The sequence below is a fragment of the Struthio camelus genome, chromosome 8 (assembly GCF_040807025.1).
Source record: "Struthio camelus isolate bStrCam1 chromosome 8, bStrCam1.hap1, whole genome shotgun sequence".
Lineage (NCBI taxonomy): Eukaryota > Metazoa > Chordata > Aves > Struthioniformes > Struthionidae > Struthio > Struthio camelus.
This window is the reverse complement of record NC_090949.1, coordinates 30229658-30254350: the sequence shown is the minus strand read 5'-3', so window position 1 is coordinate 30254350 and position 24693 is coordinate 30229658. Positions and strand designations below refer to the sequence as shown.

The window sequence follows — 24693 nt, the reverse complement described above, 5'->3', positions numbered from 1 at the left end:
CCCAGACCAGATGTTTCTTCCCGTACTTAGTTTTAGTAAATGGTTTACATACGTGACATCAAATTCTGTCATTCTGTAAAGAGGTTTAATGCTTTCAGTAAAATTTTTCCTGTATATAACATGGCTGCATTTGGCTGGACAAACAGGATTTGTTCAAGTAAGGATTTTGACCTGGAACGATAATGCAGCTTTTGCATCTTCCTTAACAAAATCCTGTTTAATATCCTTAAAATATTCTCTTACGTCAGTTTTGATTATGTTACAAGTACTACACAGTGTGAAACATTGGCACAATAATAATATGCTGTGTTCATAACGTATTAGAAATTTTCTGTAATTAGTTCAGTTTGTAATTTTAAAATAGTAAGAGATAGAAAAACAGTGGGCTTTTTGAGAAAATTGCATGTAAAGCATGACTGCAGCAATATTAGTAAAAGGCAGGAAGCTATATCATTGCTAATCAATCTAGAGCGCTCTCTCTCTTACAGATGTCAATACAAAGTTAAGTGCTAAAATAATTGTAGTGTAGGCTTTCTCATAATTACTGTTGTTCATTTGCTATGTTGTGCAAAAAAAGAAAAGAGGAATTTGCTTTGCAGTCAGCAGCCGCAAATCTCTAAGGAGAAGGAAAGAAGACAGCAGAAGGCTGATAGTCATCCATCATTCCTGACAATTTCACAGCCTAGAATAACTTGACAGAGACCCAGAACAAAATGTTGTTGAGAATTGAATGCTGCTAAGCTGAGTGAATTGACTTTCTGATGTCAAAGCAGGACCTGCTTGAAGTGGCTGATGAGTTTCCTTTTCTGATTTCAGAAACGCTGATGTTTAAACTGCCTTGCGGTATGAATACTCTGAGCCGATTGGGAGACTGGGGGGCTGTTTAAAAACTCTGTCCCTAGATCTTTTTGAGGACTTTATAAAATAATATGATTCTGGCCAGGAAGCGTGCAGGTTTGAATCACACTTATTAGCGCAGAGGATTTGCACTTTGCACCCTCTTGCTCCAGACAGTCGGGAGCAGCTGTAAGGAATCAGAGTTGCTCCTAACGTGTGCTGAAACAAGACATTTTTCAAGGAAGCGGCTCGTGTCAGCTCCGATGGTCTGGGAGGCTGCGCTAGCTGCTCTGTCACAGGCCTTGGAAAGGTGGGATGGTTAGCACTTTGTTACCAACAAAGTCTGTCTCTCGGCAAAATGTGGGAACGAATCGGCTACCTTTGTATGGTGTTTAGAATAGGTACAAAATCTTCGCACTAGAATGATGTAAATTGTTACACAGCTTTAATTTAAGTAGCATTTGATATACAAAGGAGATCGTTTTCCAGCTATTTATGTAGAAGAAAAAACACGAGATTGGAAATGTTCCTAAATTATGATAATTAGACATCTATTTGCCAATAAATATTGCCAGTTTTATCTACTTTTCAAAGACTAACCTTCTGAATTGCTTTGAATCATTAAAACACATAACGACCACACGCTGCAGGTTTTAAATGGAAAGAGCTCTTGTTTTGTAAAAGACATTTGATATCTTAGAAGTGTAAAAGAAATGGAATATAGATAGGACATGTGGGTTAAGTAGGCTGTCACTTATCAATAATGTAAAAGGTTTAGCAGGTTTATTTGTAAACCTAACAGTATAGATTTAGTCAGAGTGGGGCCTTGTACTGTACACACAGGTATGTAAAGGTTAGGAACAAGGAATTTCATTAATCTGGCAAATCTTCCGCTGTCATTCCCAAATCGCTTTGAATTGTTTCCAAATGTATTCTCACATTTCTGTTGTGCATTTTTTTGATTAATGGATGTATTAGTAGTACGGTGCTTCGTTGCTAATTTAATTGCACTACAAATTGGCATAAGGAACAGACATTTTCAAAGTGCTTTGATTCCCAATAATGATATTAGAGCAACTATCTGTATGTTAATGTAGTTATAGCCAGTGTAAAAAGGTTACGTTATCAAGCCTACTAGTCTACAGCATTTTATCTTTGTTTTCAGTTTCCTTAAAAATGTAACATATAATGCGTAATAGACTGAGGCATAGAGCTAGTATTTTATGGCATCCATCGCAGCCTTAAAGCAGCCATGAGAGATATAAAACTGAAAATTGGCAAGCCAGTTTTATTGCAACTTGGTGCTAAAATAAAATTAAAAAAACCTCTTATATACCATGGTGTCCTTTCCTTCTCCCTTCCCTCTCCCTTCTCTTCCCTTCATCACAAGAAAAAAAAAAAGCTAAACTTTCAAAAGTTAAAAATAACTCTAAGAGTTTCAAGAGTTAAAGAATAACTTCATAACAGAGAAAAAAGCTAAAATTTTTCAGATTTGAAGTTTAGGATAATTGAATTCTGCATTTGTCTAGAGGTCTTACCTAATCTATATAGTCTATCCAAGAAGAGGATTCTAACGATAAAATAACTGTCATTGTCACATACTCATCAAAACTTATTTCTTCAAATGATATCAAGTATTTTGTCTGTCTCTATTATTTATTTTATTCTTTTCCAATAAAATGGATATGAGAGCTTCACTGAAGCCAGTTCTCTATGTAGCTAGGTAGTTACATGCATTTCTGTGAGGTAGGAACACGTAGGAAAATTTTGTAAAGGGACTGGATGTTTAAAGGAATGGATATATTTGAGTATTTTTATGGATATCCAAAAAAGAGTACTTGAAGTTTAATAATTCATTATTTTCATTTACCTTTCTCAGTTTTATCTTGTAAACCAAAAGTTTGTTTACAGATCGCACAGCTTCTACCAGTGCCTTTCAAGTGATCTGAAGTTGTCATTCATCTGACAAAGACATTTTGTTTGAGATATTCATCATTTTGTGACGGTTGTGTTTTGTTTACCCTACTTCAGTAATTCACTTCTGGGACTAAAAGGTGCTTTTGAGGTTTAGGCATACTGTAGGATGCCAAAAATAGCATCAGATTCTTCTGTATTTGAGAGCTTTTGATTCATCGAGAGATCAAAAGCTGCCCAAATCAAACCTGAGATCTGCCGTTATAAATAAGGCAATGACAATTCCTATCGTGAAAGGTTGTCCCAGGGGTGAAAGAAGCAAATAAAACTGAATTGCCCTTCCATTTTCATAAGAAAAACCTGTATATGCAATGGTATATTTCTTTGAGAAACTTGTTATATATAATACAATGAAGTCTGCCATAAAACATTCTGGGGCTGAAATAATCATTTTAGCCCACTTAAACAGCTATCAAGATAAAAACATCTTAAAACCCAGTTGTGGTCAAGAATGCCAATTTCTTGGGACAACAGCTGACCTGGTTTTGAACTTCAGCTTGCTCTGCTAATCTGGTATATTCATAGATGGAAATTTTTAAAATGTCAAGAAAATATTTGTCTAAACATTGAAGCAGCTCTTTTAACTTTACCACACCGTTTTAAGACTGTTTCTCAGACTTACATATCATGAACATATAATTAAAAGAAAAATTCCAACAAGTAACACAAGTCATCTCAGCAAAAGTAACTGCATTAATTCACCACAGTTACCTACTGGTTATGTTTGTAATAAGAAACTCTATTTTTTCTCAGCTGTATTTTAGCTGAGTTTTTTAAATAAGAAAAACATCGTTAGTATGATTAAAACCCTGAAGCTATTTACCGAAGTCTTTGTATATGTTTGTATCTAAATTCTTTGAATTTTTTCGCTTATTTGCTGTTGGTAAGGCAATAATGCAAAACTACCATATTTATCACGTTAAAACTTAGCAATAACATCATCCAAGCAAACGTCTACAAGCCTGCTATTTCAAAACAATCTATAAGAACTGTTCAATAAAGAACATTCCTTATATGTATAATTCAGCTTTATCTTTATTGATTTGTTCATATGTTCAATAGGTTTTATAATTGTCAGTGTTCTAGTAAAATACCATGTAATCTGCTTTATGGTTAGGGTAATAGAGTTACAAACGTTGACAAAATTTTAATCTATCTAGTAAGCTTTTTTTTTCCTATTGGCATGCCTTTTTTCCAGTCAATTACTTAAGAAAAAGAATCATGTGTGAAAACTTGAGCTGTGATGAACAGTGTGAGAAAAGAAATCATTCTCTCCCAAAGAGGGTACCTGACTGCCATACGTTTTTGGAAGACAGACATCTTTTAGTAGGGAACAAACTTTATGGCCACCTTTTTATGCCAGTGTTTCATAAAAATTGCCATGGTATAGACAAACAAACCTGACAACTCATATTAAACTACCTTTTAATGCAAAGAAAGCACAAACGCTACTTGATGTGAATGTATTATTTATCCACAGTTACTGACCTGCTTTTGCGGCGCAGGCAGGCAGCGCGTGGGGTGCTGAAAGCAGCACCTGAGGAAAGACGGTCCCCTTTCGTGGGGAGCGTTTGGTGGCAAAGTTTGTCGTCGGTGCTGCCGGCAGAGAGCGAATGACTCAGCTTTCCCACCCTGGGGATGGCCGCGGCTCAGCTGGGAGTGTGCTCTTTAGATTGCTTTGATTTCTACCAAGGAAATCCCTAATGATCCTGAACTAGGGCAGTGCTAAGCCACATATTTTACCCCTCCTGAGATACACTGCGCGCTTCTCCTGCAGCTGACACCCTGAATCTGAATCACCATTATATTTGCCACTGTTACATTTACAGCTTGAGTCTTCATTCCTGGTTTACCTAAAATGCTTGATAACTTTGGTGTCAGGTGTGTAAGGAGCAAAACGGAGATGTTTTTCCCGTGTAATGGCTATTTCTATTTTGACAGATGACTGGGCCAGTTTTCTGGAAACTCCTAGGTATTTCTGAAGCTTGTATTAGTATTTTTCATTTGTCAAAGTCTTCTGCTCAGGCTACTGTGTACAATTCTTTTCATCCATATTTTCCTGCCTCCCTTGTTACAAGTGGATTCCTCACACACTTGGCCACCAAATTAATTTTGCAGATTTTTGACTCTGTGATACGTGGTTATGGGCTGGCTTTTGGAGCAGTGTTTGCAATAGACTAGAATCTAAAATAGATTTAAGTAAGATCAAAGAAAGATTTGTCATATGCATTGTATTAAAAAAAAAAGCTGTATGAACTGCGTTAGTGTTTTGGGAAGATGCACTTGGAATTCAAATGATACCTTAGAAAAATAAGTAAAGATAATCAGCTGTGATAACTTCATAAGGCTACTGAGAATGTCTCAGATCTTTGCTCAAAAAACATTTTGCTGCTGTGATGCTCGAAATCTCTATCTTCTGCTGTTTTGGCTACGTAGTTCTTAGAAACCTTAAAGGAATGCTACTTAAATACTGTTTCCAAAAAAACTCATCTGAGTCTTTTTTAACAAGAGAAACTTGAACATAAAGTGTGAAAGATCTTTTGCAGCATTATGGCTAATATTGAGATGTTCTATTAAAATATTGTATTATGAAGCAATAGTGCCAATTTTCACATCTCCCCAAAAGGGATTTCAGCAACTTTGAGTATTCCATCAAACAGACATATTAACAAATTCAGGATTTAACTGTTAAAATGCATGGAGCATTTGTGGTAGCTGATAGCTGTACTCAGCTGTTATTGTTGCTTTGCAGAGGAGTAAGCAATCATTTAGAAATGCGGCTTTCTCTACCAAGAGGGCACTTTGAAGCAGATTTCTACACTAGCCTTTGGAAGTGAGCTCAAGTAAAATCAAATCTGTAAGATACTGAAAGGGGCTTTGGTCATATACGATATGATTTCTTTAGATAAGATGTTCAGCACTGTACCATGTTTATCTTTTTTTGGAGACTCATTTTTGGTGGAAAATTACCAGAATTTGTGCTGAGACTTCCTCAGTATCTAAGCAATGTTTCTGATAACTTAATACAATAGTTTTAGCAAAGTATTGTATACTGAGTGCTTCAAAGCCAATAAAGGTGAGCAATCCATTCTCAAATTCTTTTTGTTCACATAGCATTTCAGATTGATTTACATAAACTAACAAAACAATATTACATTTAAAGTTGATCTATAGCAGTAATAAAAATGCTCCTGCATCCCAAAGCTGCAGAAATGTCACTTCCAATCTACAGTGATCAGTTGCTAAGTACAAATTGTGCCTATGGGATTATGGCAAATCCAGCATTTTTCTCCCTATTGCTAGACTGTCTTAAATCCTGGATCAGAAATCCACCCTTATTTAGGAAGGAAGTGCAAGTGTTTACTTAACTTGTAGTCTCTAGGGACACTTAAAAGTGTGGCTCAATGCATATACATTTGAGAGCTTTTCTGAACATGAATGTTCTTTTACCCATGTTTAAACCCTGGTCAGGAAAGGGCTTAAGTTTTACCTGTGATATTAAAAAAAAAGACTTGCCTGGCTGGACTGCAGCTGTACCACACGCCCCAGTAATGATGCACGATCGTTAGGAATTTTTTTTCCCCTCTAGTTGGAGGAAAAAATCGGGGAGGAATGACACTTGTTATACAGAAATGCAGCACAATGCACATTGTTTTAAGATACTTAACTCTCCTGTTCAAATCCTACTAATTCTTTTGCTTAGCTGTTTTGTTGTTCATGGCATTGCCAGAATGCGTTCATTAACAAGTTGCGAATCACCTTTCAAAACAGACTGAGATCATCATTTGAGTCTAACATTCACCATTTCAGCTTCAGAATGTGATTTTCAAAGCCATGGGGACAATTCAGATATCCAGTTACTATTTTGGTTAGTTAAGGTGGCTCTCAGATCTTATTCTAAACGCCAAATAGATGGGCACACGAAAACAGCAAGAACTAGATCAGATTTCCTTCTCCTTACCCCTGGCTTTTCTTTTGAAGGACAAACTTTGAGTAGTCTGTCATTACAAGATTAGGACACTTAGACTGAAATTTAAGGTAATGAAAATTGAAAATGTAAGAAATAATGCTGATGTACTTTAGAAATCATAAGCAGCTTTTTCAAATCAATATCACAGGCTACTTGTTGTCAATGTTAAGATTCCAGTATAGACTAACATATTGATTATACTTCCTTGTAGACGTAGGTGAATTGTGTAAATGCTGCAGCATTGCAAATGGATTCAGCTAGAAAGTGTGGCAAAAGCATTTTAACTTTAAGGTAAAAAAAAAAGCGAGAGTTATTAAATTGACAAGAGAAAACAAGAGGGTACATGCTATAACAATATCTTTTAGCTTAATGAATTTGATAACATATAGTTTCTATTTTTTCACAAAAAACCTTATTTGTTGGTGTTTTTCCGGTGACACTGAAGTTATTCCAGTGAGGAATTCCAGAGGATTCAATTCCAGTTCGGTTTAAATGTGAGGGAACTCACAATCTGAGAAGACTTTTATTCCTTTCCTGTTCAAAATCACGCATGTCAGAACATAGAAGACACAAAAGTTTCATTGTAATAGCAATCAAAACATTTGCAGAAAAAACAATTAAAAATGAAGAAATAACATGGACACAAAGCCCATCTGTGCCTACCTACTGGAGAAGGAAATAGAGAGTTTTTATAAGTTTGCAAGGCTGTGATCCCAATAACCTAACTAAGACCGCTGGTAGCAACAAGTACTGGTTGTACACCTCAAAGAGTCTTTGTTTTTGCAGCCCATCAGAGAATATCAAGGTAGATATATTAACTATTGGTGCTGTTTTTGAGCTCTCCCATATATCCTGTCTTTCAGCTTTCTTTGTGTTACAATGTCCTTCTTTTCCCCCATAGGTTTTTCTGAGAAGCTCCGGGCAAACAATAGCTTTTAACTGTGAAAAAAGCCAGCTGCAAAAATCCAAAATAAACAAGTGCTGGAAAAGCTTCATCCAAATCTATCTCTTAACAGGGCTTTCTTTATCTTCCTTTTGCTTCTTGCAAGGACCCACATATGAAAAGACTTTTTCATTTTCATTTTCCAGCCGGGGTATCAGATGGATTGCTGCCTTTGTGCTTGCATCCTATTTAAATTGTGGTTATTACTTTCTGTGTTTTTCAAAGGTTCAGCAAAATCATGATCCATACAAATATCCCTGCCACTCTCTTGTTAGTGCCACTCTCACCTACTGTCTTTCCTTATTTCTGTGAGAGTGTCGGTTGTCAGCACTCCACCTGCATGCTTTAAGCTTGAGTAATTATGGCTATGTATCAGGCTGGGTATCCGTCACAAATGGCTAATTTGTTGATATGTGTATCTCTTCTTGATGAGACAGGCTTTGATTCTGGATCATAGGCCAACTGTTGCGCTTTATGAAGGCCCCAGAAAATAGACTTTATAGAGAAGAAAGGATGGGTAAAGAGAAAGCTCCCCGTTATCCACATGAACCACTCAGTACTTGCTACTTTATTCTCCAGTATGCGGTAGCACGCCTCACGCCTGTGCTCATAGTTATGGCTCCTTTTTACAGTGGTTTGCTGTAACCACAAGAAAGGGACTATTCTTGTGTCTTTTCCCTTTTTCCAGATGGTCTTGTTGATTCGAGGCCTTCTGTGGCCCCTATACCACGATTTGGGCCAGAAAACTTTTCATTGATAGTATTATCTTGTTTGTATTATTAAGAATATGTAGCATTTTTCTAAAAATCCTACCAAACTTCACAGCATTTCTTTTCACTATGTAATAATAATTTCTATTAGGAAAAGGAAAACTTGAGTCTTTTCAGCTGCTTGCTCTTGAGGGATACAAGATATCAGCGAATTTTGCAAACATGTTCTGAAACAGCCAGCTGTTACTATCCACCTGCAGCCATAATATTGATTGAAAAGAATATGGAACCTAAACATGGATAGTTTCTGTAATTATGTAGAAAGAGTTTAATACATGACTGTACTTCAAATGTCATCTGGTAACGGCTGTTACAAAACATGGAATATGTCAGAAAATAATTTAGTTGGTTTAGAAAGTCTCAGTAAAAGATCATATACTGTTTCCTAATTTTATATTTCAGCTGATTCCTGAAAACATTACCCATGTATAGTGAGAAAGACAATGACAAGACCAGACACCCAGTTAAATACCAGCTAAAAAGCTGCCCACGGCTTCCTGTAGGTCCACAATGTGTTAGTAATGTAACTAGAGGTAGTTTTTTGCCAAAGACTGTGCCTGTATGAAAGGATAGGAAACAGGAGATAGAATACCTTTTTTTCAAGCGCTGTTAAGAAAAAGATGTTCTTTTCTGTATGTATTTTGACCTTTTGCTAAAATGGAAAAATTTTGGCAAAAAGTTTTCAGCTTCAAACCTGTTGTAAGTACCTCAGAAGCCTGGTTATAAGCTGTGTCTTGCTGTAGAGCTGTAATTCCATTGGAGACTTTAGCTAAAGGGAGCAAGGAACATGAGCCAGTCTAGTTACACCACTGCTGGATTTCTGAATGGACATTTCTGTGTTTTCAGTTGAAAGTATCCGATTTTGATGTTCAGATAAAAAGCAAAAATTTTTGCAGGAAGTTAATTTCTGTTCTGTGGGGGTGCGAGGGGTTCAATAATAAATTTGCCATTTTCCCAAGAAAGCATTGATGGGAAAGCTTCCTATGATTTATGACTTTTCAGAACGTTTAGGTCTGATAGGCCACGCAGATAAGTTAGATTAGCAGTCAGTTCAGGGCATAACACAAATAGGGGATAATGATTCCTCCTGTGATCCCCTAGAAAGCTTTCTGCTAGGACCTTTGAGTGGGCATGTCTGAAAGACGGCTTTCTCCACAGTATCCCCCTTCCCTAGGCCTTATGTGAGATAAGACTGATGGTGACAATGAGATTCTGGATGAAAATCCCTAGCGTACACAGGTGTTGCATCTCCTGTGCGTTTGTGTTGAAGTTTGTTAGTTTGGAGACAATGAAAAAACTGCCAGAAAGGACAAATAAGCAGAGTTCATGCTTAAATTGGTAATTATTTAAAAGAATATCTTTTTCATTAAAATAAAGCTATGCACCATTAAGTGAAAGGCATAAATAAAGGTGCTGAGCTATCACGAACAGCACGAATAACTCAAATACTCAGATGCAATGATAAATGATATGCTCATTTTATACTTGGCATAGCAGTACATCAGAGGTCTTACTACATAAAATCCTTTGGGTCTTATTTTAATGTTGCTCTTTGTAACATCCTAGACTTTAGCATTTCTCTCATTTAAGTAACTAAATGAGGAGCTCTACCAAGGGAAAAAATCCTGTAATTCACAATCTATAAGCCATTTTTTGCATCACTTTCATAAGACTTTGGCACCTTGGAAGGACTTGACAGTTTCCAGTTAACAAGACACAGGTGCAACTGATTAGCAAATTAGGGCTCTGGATGGTTCCTACCATCCTCCCTCAGTAGGCGAGTATTTATTTTCCCCGTCTGACAGTTAACAGCTTTTGAGTACTCCTTAAACTGAAGGGAAAAAGGCTAAGTGCCATCAATGCTTAAAACTTTTTCAGTTGAAAGGATGCCTTTCCTATAAAGGGAGAAAGAAAGTACCGGTTGTTTTAAAATGTTAACAGTAATGAATGAATTAACTTTTAAAAGGTCAGAAAAATAACCTTTACAAGTCCTCACTGGGGGTTTGCACAGACCTGACTGTTGTACTAGTTGTTTTCTTCACTGCTGATGGCAATTGCAGGTAATGCTTTTTTTTTTTTTTCTATTTGTTTTGAAGTTCTTCCAATATAACTTATATAACTTATAATTGCATAGTTTTCTATGAGGTTCTTCACTACAAGAGATCCCAAAGACCTTCTGACACAAACGTAAAAATACAGCATGTTTTGATGAGATGGTAGCAATTCCATATTGCCAGTTTCTCATATTTAGGTCTGATGAGCCGAAATATCCCAAATCATGAGGCTGGCTTAAGAAGCATAACTAAAAAAAGAAGGTTCTTTTAATTTTCTTTGTGTGTATTTTTTTTAATGGTCATAATTCCAGAGTAGGTCTGTCTTTAAAGGGCAAGAAAATTTACATTTATAAAGGAGGAGATAGAGGAACAGTTGAAAAGAAAAAGATGGTAGTAAAGGAAAGGATAACCAAGATTCTTCCCACAGGCAAGAACCCAGCTCACAAAGAGATGAAGGCTTAAGGAATTCACAAAAATGCTGTAAAATCTACAGAACTGGCAGGAGAGGAAATAAATCCCCCACAGTACCCAAGACTTTTGGATCTTTAATGTTCATTCAAGGAACAAGAGCTCAGATTTAAAATTGCAGCTGAAAGGCCTCTGTGTTACTATGCAATGCCCAGTTCACTCCCTTTGGCTGGCTGAACAGAGGAACTGTGCCTGCCTGATTGCAAACAGTTGGCTCCCCAGGTACCTTGCTGGCTTATAGTTAAGGATGCACCATGTTTGTGCAGCAGTGTCCACTGAATTGGCATTATTATATTGTTGTTAATAAGCATATTTTCCATAATACTCAGTATGTATATATTATATCAATATTAAGAGTGCCTGACACTTTCTATTAAAAAGCCTGTTTTCAGTTACTTATAACTTTTCATACTTGCAGCAGTTTGACAAGGCATTTTCTGTGCCAGGTGTTTGCCTCAGGCTGGATTTTTGTGGTGTTTTTTGGTTTGTTTGTTTTGTTCTGTTAATGTCAGCCAAAGCAGCTCAGCTATTCCAGAGAGGTAGGCTAGGGAAAACCATGCAAAATGAACCTGGCAGTCTTTTTGAAGAGACCTAGTGCCCCTCTGCTGGGAGAAGGTACTTAACCTTTTGCAAAGGGGTGACTTTTCTGCTAGAGACCTTCCTCAGCTGGTAGGTTGGGATGGCAAACCTGCCAGAATGTGGGTGACTTGCAAGGAACCTTTAAAAACCACAGTGGCCTGTGGCCACAGAGACTTGTTGGAATATGAGGTCTGATATGTCCATACTCACCAAGCAGGTTCAATTCCTTCAGCTCCAGTCCAAAACCATACTGATATGCTCTATTCCCCGCCAAAACTACCAGCTCCTTCCAGCCCCAGACTGAAAACTGTTAGTGAATCTCTGATAATGAGGTAAAATGCGTGGCATGCTTAGTCCTTGTATTCAACATGCATTTTATCTCACTCATTCCAAAACTGCTGAGCGTCTCAAGAAGAACTTATCTTTTCAATTCCTGAAATAAGTTTGCAAAAGACTGTTAGGAAAAGCACTTTTAATTGAATAATAAATTTTAAGGCTGAAAGCAGGACCAAGCCTCTCCCTGCCTACCTGTCTTACTGAGTTCAGCGACAAGGTACCCCTAAATGCACACTTAGGTCATACCTGACGGAAAAAGGAGCTCTTTCATGTTATTTCAGTAGGCAGAACATAGATGCATTGTCTCATGCTGTCCAACACCTCATTCAGATCTGTTGGTCTTGCACACAGAGCCTGGGACTACAGCAGTTACCTTCCCCGACCTCTGATGCCCCTGTGCAGCCTGATGTAGCCACAAAGACACCAGAGCTGGACTTGGGGGTGTCCTAAGAGGCTGTTCAGTAACATGCCTGTTACACCTACGCAGAAATCACGGACTGCTTTGTCAGGAAGACTCAAGTAATCGACTGAAATACATTATAACTGAAGTGGCAGAAATCACATAATTATCTTTTTCTGATACAGCATCAGTTAGAATATTGCTTCTTTTATTGGTATTAATGCCCCAAAAATGGGTACAAATTGAAGTATTTTTATTATGAAGATTTCTGTCACTTTTCTCTGGAGACTAGAGTAATCTCTAGGGAATTTTTAAGTACATTTAGTCTGGTTTTATTTTTTAACTTCACACTTTTTTAAACTATTGCTAGTAAATTTTTTTTTTCATTTTTGAGTTTCTAAATTATATTGCTCATTATAGGGACTTACAATAGGTAGTATTTAATTCATAAAAATATGCAGAATAGTGATAAGATACTTAGGAAAGTGTTTAATGAGCATACTGTATATCTAGTTTTGTTGCTCTTTATAGTTTAGAATTGGTGTGTAGACGGTTATCAGCATGGACAAAAATTATACCAATAGCCAATCCTCATGTTCAACAAATGTTTGCTTGCTGTATCACAAACATTTATAATAGCATTTGGTTCAAAGATGTTTGCGTACCTTATTTGAGCAAGTTGCATATTTTTCTGGTTGAGGGGTGTGTTCTGTAGTTATTACATTTTTACATGCTCCACTGGCTGAGCTGCACAGACTACTTTAACTATCACCAAGAATACTTGACTGAGTTCAGCTGCTTATTTGAGTGCTTTGGTTCGTGCACTTTATTACTTTAGTGGTGTACTTTGATAAAGTTCTGTTCTGTGCTGTTAAATTTTTGGTACTGCCACTCTCATTGTATGCCATGCTGGGAGAACTGCATGCATTGCTAACTGCTCACTCTGCGGTGAACGTGAGTGGTTGAAATGTTATAATCTGCAGTGTTTTGTTAAATGAGCTGCATATTTTTGTTTTTATATACGTTGCTTACCCAGTTGTGTACATTTGCCCAACTCATTATACAAAATAAGCTTGATTGGAATAAGAACATTCTCTACCAGCTGTCTGCTCTGAGTCAGTATGTAACAAAATTAGCAACTTTCTCTTTCCAACGGTGGCATGATTGCATCCAAAGTTTAAGGCAATTGGTTTGGAGATCTTGTTTGTTTCATTCACTCCATGCAAACATCAAGATTAACAAATCAATTTGTTGCAACTTAATTTGTTTTCACAAATATGGACAGAGTTAAGTAACAGAAAAACTCAGCATTCTAATACAGGAAAATGCTTCCATGTATAGTATGAAATATATTCACTTATATATAGAACTAAATGTAATTATTGAACTTAAAGCCACCAGCTGTAAACATAAGAAGATGGAAAATAAATAGAGGCCCCCCAAGAGGCATATTGCATCAAATAAGCAACACCCTAAATGTGTAAAATGACAAGTATAAAGTTTGGTAAATTGTGTGCCTTCATCAGGAGGTTACGAAAATAAGCTCCTATCTTGACCCTTAGAAAAACTCAAAACACTGCAACAGATAAAATATGTGGAAAACTCATGTACATGTCTATGTTTTTTCCTCATTATCATTGGTATAAAATTGAATTAACAGCTTTAAAAAAAAAAAGTGTTATTCTCAACTTTCTAGTTTTTTGAACCACTTCCAGTAAAAACCTACAGGCTATTCTGAGACGTTGTTTGACTAATTTGAAGAGTTTGCATACGTAACAGCTTCTGCTTCCATTTACAAAATCTTCAGCACTACCATGGCTCAAAAAAGCCTTTCTTAATTTTTCTTGATTACAGAGGTGCTTAATTGGGGCTATACAATTTACCTGGATTTCTATCTGCCCCACACATGAATGCAAATGTGCCTGGCTCATGTTGGCTGTGTCCCACTGCTGATTGCTTTTGATTTGATGTTATAATTCGTTGTTGTCAGAACAGACTGCCTGGAAGGTCCAGATTTGTTTTTGTGGAATTTTACATACAAAAGCATAATTGATCTTACTGATTTAATCAAAAATGTTTGATTGCAAACACTAGCCATTTAGTAGTCTTTTTTCATTAACTATTATTTAGGTGTGTAAGTACTAGAATAGTTTTGTCTAAAAAATGTCATACAGACAAATTACATTTTCAGCAGCACATCTTCACTGATATCAGAGGAAAAGAAATTTAGAGAGAAAAATACAAATGGAATGTATTAGTATATCCTGGAACATCACATCAAAATGAATTTAGTATTCAGATTTCAATTTTTCTGTATACGTTAATGTTGGGTATCAAAAGAATACAATGTATATTGGATTTAATATCTGAAAAGTAAATATAATGCATTAGATGAACTAGGTCTGACTTAAACTTTTTTAACAACAATAGAACAAGTAATTTTGCATAAAATATGACTTACAGCAGACAGATGGTAAGGAAGAAGGTTTTGTCTTTGTAGGGTTTCTTGTTTTTGCTTTTCAACCCAGAAGGAATTTACTTTCAGAATCAGTCCATTATTAGTCAGGATCTAGATTTTGTGCTGCCTTTGAACCGTTAAATATCAGCTGCAGCGTACCCAAAGTTACTGATGTATAATAAGATCAGAGTTAGACTCTTATTTTTCTTCCGTATCATGTTCAAACAACTGATGGTTATGTGTAGTTTCTGCTGTATTAGTACAAATACACTGTACAGTTTTTGCAGAGGAAAATTCTCCCTTTAGCCAAGGGAACTGAAGAGAGATATTCCTTGCTTTAGTGAAAGGAAATTGGAAGCCTTTATTCATTCCTGCCTCTGCATGAGGCCTAAGCAGGTAGAAAGAAGTAACTAAAAAGCTTTAAGATATGAAGTAGTCGTTTTCACATGGCCCGCTTCTCTGTCCCCCAGCTTTCCACTTGCCTCTCTGATACTAACTGCAGCAAACTGGATGTACTTTTTTGTTCTGAGATCTGAGCAGGCTACTTCGTAATTTATGCCACAGCTCTTTTCTTTGCTCTGTTTTTCAGAGGGTGATTTTCAACGTTGTCAACTTCAGTAAAACAAAAAGTCTCTATCGAGATGGGATGGCTCCAATGGTGAAATCCACAAGTAGGCCAAAATGGTAAGCTATTGTTTCAAAGACTTAAAAGGAGGAGAAAAGCGTGTTTTATCTGGTACTTTTTTTGTAGCCAAGACCTTGTAGTTCAGGTGCTGCTTCCGGTAACAGTAGACTGATACTTTCAGGCAAGAGTAGTGTGGTGAGAACAGGTTCTCCTTGGGACAGGAGGTGGACAAGATGAACTCTGGACATCCTTTCCAGCCTTACCTGTCATGCTGGTATGTTGTAGTGCCTTGTTTCAAGTAGTGTGACTGAAGCAAGGTCCATGTTGTAAGCTGAACAGTCACAGTATGGGCCAAAGCGCTGTTCAAAAGTGCTGACCCTCCTCCCTGTCCAAGTGTTGGGCAGTCCCTGGCCCAGGTTTGCCTTATGTCAACTAGCTGATGCCTGGGAATGATATGGGTGATAAACTGGGGCTGAACCTACTTCCAAAAGGCTATCTGAGTTTGGTCCCCCTGTTCTGGGGAGGTCAGAGTCTGGTGGTGAGAATGTGAGCTGTGCCATGAGAGCTGACCTTTGTTTGATCTACTAGTACAGATGGAGCCTGAGACACCATAAGGCCCAATGAGTTGGTTGTAGGCAGCACAGTATACGCAACATGCACGCATGAAATACACATGAATGTCCATATGGATGGTACATTCCTCAAAGAAAATGTAATGAAATGACCACTGTGAATAATAATATGTAAATCTAATGAGTCCTAACGTATGCAAGACTCCCAAGAATTATGCAGTTTGCCGTTAGCTAGATTTGTTTGAATATGGATCGTGAGGTTAGGCCTTAAGTGTACAGTAATGTATTCTTGTAAGCCTTTACAGCTGCTAGTCTTTATTTGTTAATTAATTACACATTTGATCAATCTGCACATTATCTGAGCCTTACAAATTTATCATTCTTAAATACTTCAACTGTCGCAAAATTTCCACACATAACGTTAAATTTTGGTGGTGGTAAGATCATTATAACTGCACTGCTTCCTCTTTATATGAGCAACCAATATGGCTGTTTGTTTTTTAACTAGATGATCAGGTCATATGGACAGAGGAGCTATCTTAAAATCCAGTTAGTGTATAGAGTCAATCCCAGCTCAATAGGAGCATGTAATAACATTGAAAATTAATTAAAAAAAATCAATTGTGTAGTGTTTTTGTAGCAAAAGTCATGTTAATTGTGCTTACTGTTTAACTTCCAAAAAATCTTTTGGGGGCATTTCAGGACCGTGTTTCTTAGGCCTACTTTCATCATCTTTCAAATGCTTTTCTTTCCCTCACTGGGGTCTGGTACTTGTAGCTAAGTATATTGTGTGTTAAGTTTACCTATAAATCAGATATTGCTTTCATACAAATTTTATGCCTTTGGTTTTTCAAATTAAAGTGTAAATCTTATAAACCAATGCAAAATAGGCTTTCTCTAGTACATGTACGCTCCTTCACTATTTTTGAAAACAGGTTTCTCTTTCACTTCCCAGGAGATCTATTTATTTTTGTGTTTTATATTTTTAAGGGGTGTATTGTGCTCCCATGAAAGTGAGGAATGAATAGCATTGCCTGGAGCCAGGCACAGTGTAGGCAGAGCTACTACTATACTTTAACCCTGTTTGAGAAATCCTAGTTGTAATTTTTTTTCTTTCAACATATCATTGTTCTATTAAGGCATACTTTTTTCCTAATAGTCTGTGTATGAAAACATCTTTGAATAAGGCTGTACTCTGAGCATACACATTAATTCATGGTGTTACTGGGGACTTAGTGATATTGGGGTCTACTTGATATAATTTTCTATCTTAATGTTAATAGGAGTTATATGTGTGTTCCAAGTGGGAAAACACATACATTTTTGGATATATGCTTTCTGTTAGAGCTGTCTTCCTTTTGGATGTCGCCTTTTGCAATTACCTCTGTATCTGTTTCCATGGCATTCTAGTGAAACCTGTAAACAAAATTATTCTGTTTTCCTGTTTGCTAAAACAGGAATTACTAGTACCTGCAGTTGCCAATGCAGCATTCAGTTAGTTGTGGTCCTTGAATGTGACAGGGTGACATCCAGTCATATGAATTTGATCCTGTTTGATGCTTTGTATAAATACCATTAGTCTAGTAAGCAATACTGAGTCATTCAATGCTGCGAAAGTGCTGAGGTTTACACGAGTGTGCTCAGGATTCAGCGCTGTAGATGAAACCCAACCCTTGGAACTCTCCACCTTGCATTTAAATCAGCAAAGCAATTTAACGGATATAATGTAATTAAATTAAAAAATGTTATATTAATTATATATGGTGAAAAAAGCTTTTAAAATCAAGTTAAGAGAAGTAAGACGACCAGAAACCAACCTCTGCAAATATTCTGTAAGAGGGCTCAGTCCTTCATCTCTGAAATACTCTACACCCAATATTTGAGGAACTTATTGTTATTGTGCCTGCCTGTAGGAGGCGTGTGATACATACTGAAATTCTCCCAACTTCCCCTGGCCACACTGACAGAAGCAATGGTGTGGCACACACAATTATTCCACTCCCTATTTTTTTGACAAATGAGTTTGAGCTTTAGGATAATAAACTGTCTATTTTCCTTTTTGCATTTGAGAAATCTAGGTATATTACTTCTCTTAATAAAAGATGTTCAGGCCTGAGTTATGTCCTTTTGGTTTAAATTAGAAACTTCCCATTGTATCCAGGACAGAATTTGACCATACATGTTACAAAATCCTGCATATCAAAAGTAGATTGGCCTCCAGAGACTGAATTTTAATGTTTGTTTTGAATGCAGTTTTGCGAACGTGGCTCCAAGCTTTGCAACATTTTCTGAGTTTGATTCTTGACTCTGGAACAAATTGCTGCCAAGTGCTCTTGAAGTACAGTGCGTGTCAAACACAGATCAACATTTTTGACCTGTATTCTCTTGCCCTGTGGGGTAAGATCTTTAAATGCAGTCAGCATCAAGGTTCGGTTCAGTGTTATGGATGTAAATGGAGTATATCATTGTCATCAAAGCACTCTATGTGGACACAGATGTTCTGGTGTTGACATATTCTTCTCTTTTGAAGTAAGGCCAAACATTTCCAGTAATGAGCTACTTAAAAAGAGGAAGCAGTATGCTGAAGGATAAGAAAAAATAGATTTCATGGTAAAGATTATTTTTATAAAGAAAAAACAGAAAAATAAATTCTTATTAAAATATTTGTTTTTCCATACACAGTAAAGGACTTACTGAATGTTGATATTTTTCATTCCCAGAGGGATAGAGTCAAAAAAGGAGGGGAAAAAAAAAAAACTTAAGTAGGTTAAGTTCAGAGTTCCTCTTTCTGTTTTTCTGCGGTTTTTGGGACACGCTCGCTATGTTGATGCTAAATAGTATGGGATCGTGTCAGTTGCATCAGTCAAATCTCACTGCAATGAATTGCAGCTTATGTGTAGAAGTACAGCATTGTCACATCAGGTTACATCAGCTGCATTTCATGGCAAATTGGACAAGATCAAACTCAAAATTTTATTTCAAGCCAGTTGAATGTGCCGTGACTGGTCATATAGTGTTTTTGCTTAAAATTACCTAGTTGTTTAGAAATATTTCATCAGGATTTTAGTGTATTAGGGTGTTTTCTTGCTAATTACTACTTCAATTATATATATAAAAATATAAGTGACCTCTTTTAGGTATTTTTGCTTTGTTTTGTGGAGAGGAACAGTTTGAGGGAAGATGAATTTCAGGAATTTAAGTTTTTGCTATAGTACAGTCTCTACTGTAATCTTATTTCTTTGCTGGTTTCATTTGAATACAGCTTAATTCTGTTGCAGTTTGTTAATCATGATTACACACTAAAATCTCTGTCCTTGCAAACTGCTAGCAAAATCCACCATGTGGGCATAGCAGTGGAAGGCCATTTAAGTGCAGATACTGTACCATTATATTGATTCCACAAAGTTTTATAACTTTCTCAAAGTGAAATAGAAGAGTGACTTGTTCGAGAGGCAGCAGATTTTCCAAATGATGAAGTGAGCAAATATTCCCTTTGGGCAGAGAACAGCTATAACTCTTGATTATTCAGTGTGAGCATTGCCTCATTGGGGACATTAGTTTTTCAAATTGCGCTAATCTTTTAAAAGTAACAACTGGCCACTCATCACCTTAGGTATTTCAGCGAGATCATGTGCAAAACTCTAATTAGTATTTATAGAACAGCAACTCCTCCCAGTAGAATACTAGCAGTAGCTGGCAAATATCTGGTTGACACCTGTTAAGTCTTCAGACATCCATTGTATTTTATTCTGCATTTAAAATAAGCAGAGAGCAGTAGGTGAAGTCCTCATAATTAAGGGATAAAGGATAATAAATAACGTGGTTCTTGAGTGGATGAACACAAGGTTAAAGGCTGTTCTCCACTTGTGATGCGGTATTTCAGGAAATGTTTGTTTGTAAGTAATAATGCTAGGTAAAATATTATGAAGCCTTCAGCATACAAAGGGAAGATTTAGGTCTAGATTTACATGTGTTTTGTTTATAATGTCAGATTTCAAACTGCTTCTTGGCAAAGCCTTCAGTTTCTTTCCTGTCTTATTTTACTCAGCATTGATGGCTTTTAACTGGATAGCTGCCTTCCCAGACAAGCACTCCACTACCTCTGTTGCTATAACATCGCCTTTAAAAGACTCACAACACATTGCTTCTGAAACGTGTTTCTTTTCCAGTAAACCTGGAGTACAGAAAAACTTCTAGGTAATTAATTCAAATTTGAATCTCTATGTATCTTGGTAAATATTGTCACGATGAGAAATTTTGGTAGACATCTAGAAAAGCAATGCAAGTTTTATGAACAATACTCCCATATGTTCCATTCATCAGAAGGACAAGACTGAGAAAATCTGAATTTTGAGTAGCTAAAATATGTTGATTCTTGCCAAGTTTCTTTAACATTTGTGTCTACAATGCAGTGTTACAATCACTACCATGTCTACCAGGCTGCTTTATACATTTAGAGATTTTCAGCAACATTTTTAGTATGTATTTATATATCTTTAGCCATAAGATAAGCTGTTTGTGAAATGAGCTGTCATTTGTGATGAAACAGTTTGAGAATAAAGCACCGAATATATATACACACATACACACACACACATATATATAGTTTGCTAATCTATAAGACGAGTAGTATTACTGTAAAATATATAGTGGCCTAGGGTTAGTGATAACATCACCTGAATTTAGGTAAAGATGAACAAATTGTCATCATTACCTAATTCTTCCTTGGGTCCTTTGCCAGTTTTATAACTTAATGTGTGTTTGCTCTTGCTTTTATGAGGGATCTAGTAATAATGCCTTTGGAGCTTCAGAAATATTTCCCCCAACGTGCATGTTGGTTGATGCAATTTTTTGCCAGGTCAGACCTAGCTCCTCAGAACTGCTCCCTCTGTTGTCCTAGTGCAACTCTTTGTAGGCTCCCACTGGGACTGGGTCAGGAACTGACCCAGGTTAGAAGTAAACTTGCAAAGAAAAGAAAGAGGATTTAGTCTTCATCTGGTTCATCACACAGATCCCAAGTCAGCTGTATCAGTGCAACTGAAGGAGCAGTGAGAGAGGTGGGAACAAGTGGCTGGTGCAGGGATGAGGGTAGCAGTCACTTTAAAAATGGCTAGAGAAATGTGTGTGCCACAGTTTCCATTTCAATAACTTGTAGCTTTTTATTTGGAGAAAATAAGGAAAAAAACATTGCGGTGCTGGTGTTTTAGAATCTCACATTGGGTGATGAGCAGAAGCAGTTTTGTCTTGGTCTCACAGTAGCTCTTTGGAAGAAAGTTAGTGTGTATGTGAAAGTAAAATAACCATAACTGAAGTACATCCCGGGGTAAATTAATGTTTATAGGAATCTTGTGAAATAACAAAACAGGTCCAACTACTCTAATAATCCTATTAAAAACATATGCACCCTTCACCTGTCCCAATCCATGAAAGGTGGCTGTCCCTGGGAATATAAAGGAGGTTACATATCAGTCTTGTCGGTACCAGCGTTCCTGGAAACATACGAGAGTTTATATTCTGCTGACATAAGGTACAAATTGGATCCTAAAACTAATGTATTCTTTATGCAAATAAAATGGGAATGGTTTGTGGTAAGAAAGAAGGTTAATTTTATTGCCTGGATACTTGATTGGAAGTTTAAGATTCAGGGAATTATACTGGGGAAAATTAATAACAGGGAAATTAGATTAATATAAAAAGGCAAATGAATTTTAGAACTCAAGAGAAAATAATAAAGAAATATGTATTCTGAAGCTCTGAATGAGTACTAAGCCATCATTCAAAAACCCTGGCTATTTTGTATGCATGTGTGTGTTTCCTCATTATTTATCTGAGTGATCTCCTATAAATCAATTTATTTAGATTACAGCAGAGTTCAAAGGTCCCAGTCAGGATCAAGACTCATTGTGCTTAGTGTGGTGGAAACATACGAACAGACAAAGCCCTCTTCCAAACTTGTGAAAATTTTATGATTGATTTCAGTAAGAGCACAGTTAGGCCAATAGTGAGCACTTCTGAAAATTCCACCCTTGGAGATTTATTCCAAGCAGTAACTGTTCAAAAAATGACATACTGCTTACATAAGAGTATTTACATCTAAAACACTAGAAACTATGTGCTTTAATACCTCAATCTGTTTCCCATATATTCTGTCAACATGCGTTCAATGCATTGATTGGGGGCACTCTGATCCCCATGGTTGCATTCATGAAAGTTTACCCTTACTTACCTTACTTTACCCTTACCCTTGCTGCTACCCTCATTCCCTCATCCCTGCACCAGCCACTTGAAAAGTTCCCTTAACTCCACCCCAAATCACAAAGAAATTTGCTGTGGGAGGTTCAGTGGCAGTTTGAAACAACTAAGTTGTATGCTTTTCCCAGTACAGTCAATGATATTGACTTTGTCTGCAAAATATGGCCAGAGCCACGCACTGCCTTCCATCCTGAAACAGGTCATTCTCTCTCCTCAAGTGATGGGCATTTGGTGGAACCGATTGCATGCAAAGCGTGCACGGAACTCGGTCCGTAACCTCTGCAGGTTTTTTTTTAAAAAGGCTTCCCCCTCCCTACCCAAAATGAGTCTGTAAGTTAGACAAATATGGGCAGCGGTGAACTCGAAGCAGACTCAAACTATCAAGAGGACATTGCAGGTTTTCATTGCAATTTTGTACTTTGAACTAATGGAGCGAAGCAGAATGAAAATCACCTCAGTTAAGAATGGCATTTATCAGCCGTAAGTACTTAGTAGTAAGAGCCCTACACAGACAAAGCTGAGTGTCACCAAGAAATGTACTTGAAAATCAGACTGTTAACACAAGACTACACAAATAAAAGCCAAAAACAGTAATCAGAAAATGCAACATCTCTTTAAGAATGTTTTAATGGTCTGAAGAGTGCTAGACAAGTTGAATTTAATGAAATATAATAACCTATGATATAATATAATTAAACATATATTGAGCCTGCACCAGGACACGGCGTAGGTTAAATTTTGTCTTTCCTTGACTTTTTAATCATTTAGCATTGCAAGTTTAAAGATCTTTGAACAGTATTATGTATTTTTAAAAATCCTATGTTAAAACTTACATGTGACCTGAAAGCATAGGATGCACAATATATTAGATATACAATTTTAGGAAAAATTAAGGCTGGAGTATCTAGCCTAACATTTAAAAATATTTGCTTGAAACATTAACACCAACTTTTTGGATTCATTTTTTGTGAAGAAACAGTATCATCTGGTGTGCAGGAAAAGTTAATGGGAACTATCCATTGTGAGTTTTGATAAAGGCGAGATGGTTATCAGGTGGATTTATATTTGAAGTGCTATGGTAAAAGCCAAAACAATGAGTTCAATTTCTCTTTTAATTGAATGTAAAATAAAAGACAAATATTTTGCTGTACCGTGGCAATTGAGGAGATATGTAGAAAAACAGTAAATAAGTATGTTGGTGATTATGCAAGAACAGAACATTAAAATAATAGGTGCAGTATCTTGAACTTTGTCTTGTGGGGTTTGTCAGCTGTGTATAAAAGCAAAATATAAAAAACTACTTTTTATGCAGTGATTATTAGGGTTAATATATGAATTAACTGTTGTGTGATATTTTACTAGTTTGAGAGAATTAATATTTAATGACAATAGAGTAGAGAAGATCTTTCCTGCATGTTTAGATGTTCAGGCAGTCGTTAAAGTTTGTTTTCTGAACTGCTTCAAGTAGAATTACTGAATTCTAGCTTGAAAGTGAATCTTTGTCATCTTGTTTCAATATACTAAGAATCTCTGAGATTGAAAACCTAGCCAGAGTTCTTCTAGTGTGATTAAAAAGTATCCATTTTTTTTTGGCAGCAAATACTGATTCCAATCTTTGTCTTGTACTGCTTAGGCAGCTGTACAGGGATAACTGGCTGTCAAATGCTTTGGCTAAGGGAAAGGTGAGGCTCCAGTGGAAAGCTGGCTTCACTGTTGACAGTTCCCAACCTCTAGAAAATGAGTCGTGCTGGGGAGAGGAAGAGGTTATACTGGGCAAGGGAGCTGATTGGTGTTACTTCTTGGCTGGAATATGGTCCCTTTGGAAACTGAACTGTAAGTTGGTACAGAAAACAGCCCCCTTTCATTAGGCCTCTCATACATTCAGGTTTCTCTGCACATCTTCTGTTCTGCTTAGAAGAACCATTCATAGAATTTGGAGACTACTTATCTGTCCAGGATATCAGGACATACAGCAGACAGGCCAGACAGTCTATATGGTACCTCTAACTGAGTACCCAGATCTGGGACTTAGCCAGTGTTTACAGATTGGCTGCAGGTGAGCTGCACAGCTGATGTGCATGTGCACATCCTCATGATGTTATATTTGCTGCTGATGTGCACACACTGTTGAGATGCTAGCCTTTCTGCTTATGTGCTGTGCAGGGCATGCACACGCAATTTTGTTTGAGAGCACCCATCTTCTAAGGATGATTGGCCTGGACATAGTGGCAGAACTGATTCCCTACTTGTTCCCTTCTCTTGCCCTGTTTCCCAAGTATAGGGGCAAGGCGAGCCCATTAGTTCAACTGTGCACATTTGTTCTAAAGCCCTCCCTTCTGCCAAGCTGGAATTAGTGCAGATTGTATTGAATTTGTATGTGAAAGAAGCTAAAGGCTTGCAAACCCTCATCCCTTCCTCTCATACCATGGTGCCACTCACATTTCCAGACACTGTG

The 24693-nt window shown here is 37.0% G+C and overlaps 1 protein-coding gene across 5 annotated transcripts in view; it reads left to right on the top strand.

Moving 5' to 3' along the window:
* Positions 1–24693, top strand: part of AGBL4 (AGBL carboxypeptidase 4) — a 964275-nt gene that overhangs the window by 233737 nt on the left and 705845 nt on the right. For all 5 annotated transcript variants that reach the window (XM_068953088.1, XM_068953091.1, XM_068953089.1 and 2 more), the window contains one exon: positions 15379–15473. In XM_068953088.1, the coding sequence (XP_068809189.1) occupies positions 15379–15473 (95 nt within the window). The remainder of the gene's footprint in view (positions 1–15378; positions 15474–24693) is intronic.